The 8,254-nt window shown below is 40.2% G+C and overlaps 1 protein-coding gene across 9 annotated transcripts in view; it reads left to right on the top strand.

The window, feature by feature from the left end:
• The window catches only part of LOC107141200 (bromodomain-containing protein 8), a 29,731-nt gene that overhangs the window by 1,426 nt on the left and 20,051 nt on the right, over window positions 1–8,254 (top strand). For 6 of the 9 annotated variants that reach the window (XM_015484436.2, XM_015484429.2, XM_015484423.2 and 3 more), the window contains exons 2-3: window positions 809–905; window positions 2,163–2,246. In XM_015484436.2, the coding sequence (XP_015339922.1) occupies window positions 809–905; window positions 2,163–2,246 (181 nt within the window). The remainder of the gene's footprint in view (window positions 1–808; window positions 906–2,162; window positions 2,247–8,254) is intronic. The other 3 variants (XM_015484456.2, XM_015484448.2, XM_015484420.2) reach the window with 1 other exon arrangement.

The raw sequence follows: 8,254 nt of genomic DNA, 5'->3' as shown, positions 1-8,254 counted from the left end.
AACTTTTTTTTTTCTTTTTCCGGGGCTGGCCTCGAAATTGCAATCCTCCTGCCTCAGCCTACCTAGTAGCTGGCATTACAGGAAAACACCCCTGCACCCAGCTGGAATAAAGTATTCTTCAAACTGAACTTTCTAAAGAATTACTTCATATTAATCTGACTTTCCCAATTTTTAAAAAATAAAGCCGAGCTTAAAGTCGTGGCATCTGAGGAGATAAAATGTACTACTGTAATTCACATGCAAACAATAGATAAGGTCAATGTAGTTAATTGTAGTGGTGAAAATCAAGTGTTGGTGATTGCTTAAGAGTGCTGAGCTTGGTGGCTCATGCCTGTAATCCTAGCGGTTCCGGAGGCTGAGGCAGGAGAATCACAAGTTCAAAACCAACCTAAGCAATTTAGCGAGACCCTGTTTCAAAATAAAAAATAAAAGGGGCTGGGAATGTGGTTTAGTGGTTAGGCACCCATGGATTCGATCCTTGGCACCAAAAAAAAAAAAAAGTTTCGGTGGTGCAAGCCTGTTAACCTTTGCAGCTCAGGAGTCTGAGGCAAGAGGATTGCAAATTTGAGGCCAGCCTCAGCAAATTAGCCAAGACCTAAGCAACTTAGACCCTGTCTCAAAAAGGGTGTGTGTTTGTGTAGCTTAGTGGTAAAGATCTGGGTTCAAGAATCAATCCTAGTTTAAAAGAAAGTTGGTGATAGTAGCTTGTTTTGTTCCAACAATTGGTATATTTTGTATTAGGCTTTTAGTTGTTGATTTGGTGCTTAAAACTCCTCAGAGGTTGTCTCTAAGCCTTGTTACTTTTCAGAACACAAGCTGCTGAGTACTGGCCCCACAGAGCCATGGTCCATCCGGGAGAAGCTGTGTTTAGCATCTTCAGTCATGAGGAGTGGAGATCAAAATTGGTAAGATATCTAGGATGTCTCCGTTCTTGGGTCTTAAGAAACTTGTCCCCCCTCACACACACACACTTTGGTGGATTCTTACAGTAATATCAAGCTTTAAATAGTATTTTTTTTCCAAACAGTTTTACTAAAATATATCATAAAATTAACCCACTTAAAATGTAGAACTCAATCGTTTTTTAGTATATTCACAGAGTTGTGCATCCATCACCACAGTCTAATTTTGAACATTTTCCTTATCCCTACAATAATTCCATTACTCCTTAGCTGTCACTGCATTCTCTCTTCTCCTCTCCCAAGCAACTACTTATCTACTTACTTTTTCTACAGATTTCATTTCATATAGAAGGAATCATATAACATGTGGTCTTCTGGCACTGATTTCTTTTCTTTCTTTCTTTTTTTTTTGAGATTAAAAAAGGTTTATTACTTAGAAAAAAGGTTTATTGCTTTGCTAGCAAAGGAAAAAAACTGGGACTCTTGTCCCAGAAGCTGGATTCTGCCCATCAGCAGGAATAGGCTTTTAAAGAGGTGATTCAAAGGCTACATTCCTCATGTTCTCTGTTTCAGTTGTAATTCACTTATTAATTTGGGGGATATTTATTTCTGAGGTCTTTTGGTACCATCCCCAAAGTCTCATTACTTTGTTCCTATGGTGGGTTTGTACTCAAGGACAGATAACTCTGCCTAGGAAGGGGTGGAAAGGTAATCCTGTTTCCCCAGAAATTAGGGAGGAGCAGGGAGAGAAAGAAAGAAACATGTCCATTTAAAAAATAAGTTACAGTGGCAGAGCAACAAGAGCTATATTCAAAGCATAAAGTAGACACTGTTACATTTCCCCACTGTCAATTTCTACATTCCATTTCTATGGAAAGATGGGTGATGACATCTCCAAAACTGTTTCCTGCTGCAAGGGGGTGAAATTGGGGGAAGTAACCCAAAACCCTTGTTCTCTATTAGGTGGGGTGTGGACAGTTAAGGGGTTTCAGTATCAGAGTAGTCCAGAGGTCCACAGTTGGCAGGTGGCAGGTGACTGGACAAGGTGTACACAGGCAGGGATCATGAAAATGGTCAAAGTTGTCCGACTTTCCTGAGTTCAATTTCCTTTTTCTCAAAGTAGACCAGGATGGAACAACCTTTATTGTTTGGGGAGAGAAGGCAGGAGTTCCATGAAGCAAAAGGAGTTTAGGCAGCTGTTGGGAAGCTCCTTTCTTCGGTCCCTTTACTCACAGGAGTATCCCCCTTGTTCAACCCTAGGCAAACTCACCCATCTCGTAACTCTCCTGCAGTTGGCTCTCAACAAGTTTGCCAGTCACCTTGCCGACTAAGCATGGAAATGAGGTTCCTTGGAGAACCAAGCTTGCCCAAGAAAGCTGGAGCAGGGGCTTCTTTGGGGTTCCTGGGATGCCAAATTTGTTACTGAAAGCTTGGTCCTTGTCTCCAGTGCCAATCCAATAAGGACATGGTTTTGAGAAAAAGGGAAAAGAAGGTTTATTGCTTTTCTAGCTAAGGAGATACACAAGACTCCTGTCCCAGAGGCTGTGATTCTTGGCACTGGCTACTTAATCAGTCAACAGTACTTTTTCAGGGTTCACCAATGTGTACTATGTATTAATGCTTCATTCTCTCTCTCTCTCTCTCTTTTTTTTTTAGAGAGAATTTTTAATATTTATTTTTTTTAGTTTTCGGCGGACACAACATCTTTGTTTGTATGTGGTGCTGAGGATCGAACCCAGGTGCACACATGCCAGGCAAGCGCGTTACCACTTGAGCCACATCCCCAGCCTGCTGCTTCATTCTCTTTTAAGGCCAATAACAGTATGAATATATTATCACCCCTTTGTATCCATTGGAGATTGGTTCTAGGACTCACAGATACTTTAAAATTATCTCTAAATTACTTGTTACCAAATATGATATAAATAGTTGTTGTATTGTTTAGGGAATGATGACAAGAAAAATAGTCTGTACATGTTCAGTACAGATGCAGTCTTTTGTTGTTGTTTTTTTTCTCCCCAAGTATATAATTTTCAACCCATGGTTGATTGAATCCAAGAATGCAGACCCTGGATATAGAGAGTTGGCTTCTTATTCAACACTTTAGGATCATTTGGATGGTTCCTCCAATTTAGGGCTAATATGAGTAATGCTGTTATAAACATTTGTGTACAAAGTTTTATGTGAACAGTATTTCAATTCTCAAGTTTTCCACCCCAGTAGTGGAATCTCTGCATCATATGGTAATTATATGTTTAACTTTGAAGAGCTGCCAAACTTGTTCTTTTCTCCTGTTCAGTGTTTTTCTCCAATATGAGGGATTGAACCCAGGGCTTCAATCATGCTAGGTGAGTGCTGTACCACTGAGCTACATCCCCAGCCCTTTGAAAATTTTTATTTTAAGACAGAGTCTGACTAAGTTGCTTAGGCTGGCCTGGAACTTGTGATCTTCTTGCTTTAGCCTCCAGAGTAACTAGAACTGTAGGTAGCCACCTACAGTGCATACACCTGTAGGTGTATGCCACCATGCTGAACTGAATACGAATTCTATTAAAGTTCCTGGCAAGAAAAAAAAAATGACACAAACTGAACAAGTAGAATTTTTATCAAAACTAAGCATGAAAGCTGGGCATGGTCTACATAACTATGATCCCAGCAACTTGATAAACAGGAGGATTGCAAGTTCAAGGCCAGCATTGGCAACTTAGTGATACTTTGGCTCAAAATTTAAAAAAAATAAGAAAAGCCTGAGGATGTAGTTGAATGGCAGAGTGCCCCTGAGATAAGAAAAAAGATAGCAAAACATGATTGTGCTGATTTTAACCAAAAGCTGAACTCTGTGGTCAGTAAAATCCAATTATATGGAATAACTATGGTGTATGTACTCCCCTTTATGCCTCCTGATTGACAGACTTAAGTCAAACAGACAGACTTCATTTATTCTGTTTTCAATTTGGACTTTCAATTGTGACTTTCTTTTTTCTAATTCCAGCAAAAGTTGTTTGAAACCAGATATATAGTTCTTGGAAATTTCCCAAGTGCCTCAGCAGAATGGCATCTTCCTAAGAAAAAATGTTTATTCTTTTTGACACCTAGTCTCTAAGAAAGGAATCCTGGGCTAGGTCTGCTTTTTGCCAGATAGTCCAATTGCATGTAGTTGCTCTGTAATCTTGGCCATTGTTCAGAACTGTCATCGTCTTGTCTTTCTCTGTATCAATTTTTTTTTCTTGTTTGTTTAATTGCATTTCTGGGGATTGAACTCAAGGCCTCGTGCATGCTAAGTAAGCAGTCTACCACTGAGCTTCATCCCCAGCCATGTGTCAAAAATAAAAAGGGCTAAAGATGGTAGCTCAGTGGTAAAATCCCCTTGGGCTCTATCACAAGCACCAAGGAAAGAAAGGGAGGGAGGCAGGCAGGCAGACAAGTTTAATCTGAAAAAGGAATAAATGAGGTGTGACTATCTGCCTTAAATGTCTCAATTTAGGAAATTGGAGGAACAGTACATAGACCATAATTCTGTCCCAATTAACTGGACTTAATTGAACAATTAAAGGAAAAAAATGAGCTATAAAAGAGGGGGAGAGTGAAAAATCCCTCCTAGCCAAGATACTTCTTTCCAGGCTTTATAATATTGGGATCTACCAGGTATCAGGGAGGTGTGGGGGCTTGCTGCAGAAATTGGTTCTTTTTCATGTTCCTACCATATGGGTTGGGACATAATGCAGGCTGCATCCTGTTTGGTGTTTCCCAGTAGACAGGTTAAGGGATTGTTGACCAAGACAGCACTATATTCTTTGTATTCACTCCAAAGGCTTTTTCTATTTGCACCCAGGGTTGTGGAGAAAGAGCCATCCTCACCAACCAAGCTTTGACATTTTGTGAACTAGCAGGGTAGATATATACTCACTCCTGAGTCCCTCAGTCTGTGCACCACGGGGCAGGGCAGACATCCACACCTTGTTGTATTCCCCAATGCCTCAGAGAGTTGGAGGAAGCAATCAAACCTCTGAATTGTGTGCTGGAGATGGGGGTGCTAGTTGTGAGTACCAAGCAATTTTATTCTCAGTCTTAGAGCTTTCAAACCTGGATGCTGTGCAAAACCACATGGGATTGGTCTCTCTCCTTGTCCTAGAGAGCAGGACCATGAGATGATTAGCCCTTTGGTCCCCTCACCATGATCCGTATTGCTCAGCCGGGTTTGTGACAGACACTCCCTTTCCATGAATGTCTCCTGGCTATTTCCCACCCAGTTGTGTTGGGCCCAAATAGTGATGCATGTTTTCTGATCCCCAGAGCAGGTTAGTCCTTAACAGTAGAATCCTTGTAAAGTTATTGTGTTGTGCAGGAGTAATCACTTTCAGACCAAATCTCAAACTGGATTTAAAGCTTGCAAAAACTGGGCTTTGCTGGGTATGGTAGCGCATGTCTATAATCCTGGTGGTTCAGGTGGTGGAGGCAACAGGATTGCAAGTTCAAAGCCATTCTCAGCTTAGTGAGGCCCTAAACAACTTAGACCCCATCTCAAAATTTAAAAAAAAAAAAAAAAGGACTGGGAATGTGGCTAAGTTAAGTGCCCCTGGATTCAGTCCCTGGTACCAAACAAACAAAAAGGATGGGTTTCTCCCACTGTTTTCTTCAGAGTTATCTGCACTCTTTGGCTTACCTTAGCTTGCAGAGTTGGGTTTATTTCCCCAGTTAGGGGCCTGGGTTGAAGTTGGAAATTGCTTTCTGCTTTTCTCTGAGTTGCCTCTCCAGTTTTGTGTGCTATTCAGGTTTCCCTTCACTTCTTTATTCCCAGAATTCTTCTCTTTCTAAAACAGTTTCCTTTTTGTACTGACTATTCTTACTCAGAGTTGTTAGAATGGTACTTCTCTTTCTTCATCTTGTTGAAGACCATCTTTACTGACCACAGTTCAGATTGACTTAAGGTTAAATTAGTATGATCATGCCTTGTTTTGATGATGATTTATGTCTTTTGTGTGTGATGCTGGGATTGTGTCTTTTTTTTTTTTTCCTCCTCGTTCTTGCCAGGATTTTATTTGAATTGATGTTAGGGGTATTGCTCAGTGGTAGGTTGGGGGGTGGGGCTTGTAGCTCTGTGGCAGAATACAATAGAGACAGACCTTGAGTTCAGTTCCTGGCACCCAAGAGGAAAGAATTAATGTTCAGTTGGATTAATATTTTTGTGGGGGGGGAGCAGTGATAGGTATTGAACCTAGAGCCTCTGCATATAGTAAACAGGTGTTTTACCACTGATGACATGCACAGCTTCCCCCATCTTTTAACTTTTCTTCTTGGTGTGGTGTTTTCGTTTTGTATTACTGGGAATAGAATCCAGGGTGTGTCATGTGCAAAGCAAACACTTTACACTAAACTACATTGTAAGGTTTTGTTTGTTTGTGGGTTTGTTTGTTTTGAGACAGGGTCTTGCTAAGTTGCCCAGACAAGCTTCAAACTTATAATTTGATTCCTACCTCAGCCCCGGAGTAGCTGTGTTTACAGGTATGTGCCACCAAGCCTACTGAGCAAATTTTTAATGGTGTAATTGATTTGTGGTAAATTACACCTACTTGAAGTATAAGCCCATGGTATTTATAACATATGGATACATCTGCGAAACTCTTCACAATCAAGATAATTTTGACAGTGTTCATTAGTGGTGGACAGGTGAAGAAAATTATGGTGTATAAATATGCAAAGGAATATCATTGTTATAAAAAAAAGAAAGAAGGGAACCCTGACATTTGTGATAACATGGATAAACCAGGAAGACATCATGTTAAGTCAAAAAAGTCAGGCCCAGAGACAAATACTGCATGATCTTACTCATGTGGAATCTAAGGGTATTCTCAGAATTAGAGATGGTGGTTACTGGTGGCTGGAGTGGTTGAGGGTATGGTTAGGTGGAGTGAGTTTAGAGAGTCGGTCAAAGGATACAAATTTTGAGTTATATACAAGGAATAAGTTCTGATCTGTTGTAGAGTATAGTGACTATAATCCACCACCACCACCACCACCACTACTAGAGGCATAGACAGAGGTTTATTTTGGAAAGTAGAGGCATATTCAAGAAACAGTGTGGGCCATCTCCTCAGGAAGAAATAGTAGCCAGTTGATGGGTATTTTATAGAGGGACAGTTGCAGTTGCTAGGGTGTGGACTAGAGTTAGAATTGGGGTAGAATTGCACAATTTGGTGTCAGTTTTTCCAGCGCTTGCACATTAACCTTATATTACTTTTTTGCAGGAAAGGGTCAAGAGTATGGGTCGGGCTGCTCTGGAATATGTTTTGCATTTCAAAGATTTGTGGGCATTTATTGCATTCCAGTGGCTCATGGGCTACTCTTTTAAGGCTCAAAGTTTATCTTTCTTTTTGTGTATCCCCAAGTTTCCATATGATTCTCCACTTCTACCGTCCAAACTTGGGACCCCTTAAGGGTTGATGAGGGCCAATCTCTAGAGAACCTTTGGGTAAAGCAAGGAATATACATTCAAGGGAGAATGTGGGCCACATCTCAGAGAGAAACAGTCATGTGCTGCTTATATTTATTAACAATATTGTATTCTCAAGAAATGCTAAGAGTACATATGTTCTCACTTCAAAAATAACTACGTGAACCAGGCAGCCTGTAATCCCAGCAGCCTGGGAGATTGAGGCAGGACGATTGCAAGTCCAAAGCCAACCTCAACAATTTAGCAATGTCCTAAACAACTTAGCAAGATCTTGTCTTAAAAGAATTTAAAAAAGGGTTGGGGATGTAGCTCAGTGATTGAGCGCCCCTGGATTCAATCCCTAGTACCAAATAAATAAATAAAACAGAGGGCTAGGAATGTAGTTCTGTAGAAGAGCACTTACCTAGCATGTACGAGGCCCTCAGTTCACTCCCTATCGCCACAAAAACAAACTGGTTTTGAAATAAAATCCAATTTGTACATTTCCTCATATTTTCGTAAGAAAAATAGTATAGAGGCTGGGGTTGTGTCTCAGTGGTAAAGCACTTGCTTAGTATGTCTGAGGCACTGGGTTTGATCTTCAGCACCACATATAAATAAATAAAGGTCCATTGACAGCTAAAAAATACTTTAAAAAGAAAAATAGTACAGGAACACTATGTTTATGACTTTTTATAAATCAAAGTAGTGCACGTTATCAGTGTCTTTGCATTATTGTCTTTCATCTATCAGTGTCAGTTTCTTGTCTCTCAGCATTAATTTTAATTTTGTATACCATATTTTCTTTAGACCTCTTTCTTCCTCTGAGTGTATGTGTGTTAGTGGGAGCTGAACCCATGGTTGTTTTGCTGCTGAGCTATATTCCCAGCCCCATTTTTAGTTTTTTTTTTTTTTTTTTTTT

Source organism: Marmota marmota, unplaced genomic scaffold, assembly GCF_001458135.2.
Source record: "Marmota marmota marmota unplaced genomic scaffold, marMar, whole genome shotgun sequence".
NCBI lineage: Eukaryota > Metazoa > Chordata > Mammalia > Rodentia > Sciuridae > Marmota > Marmota marmota.
Note: the sequence above shows the minus strand (reverse complement) of the source record. Positions and strands in the feature narration are given on the sequence as shown.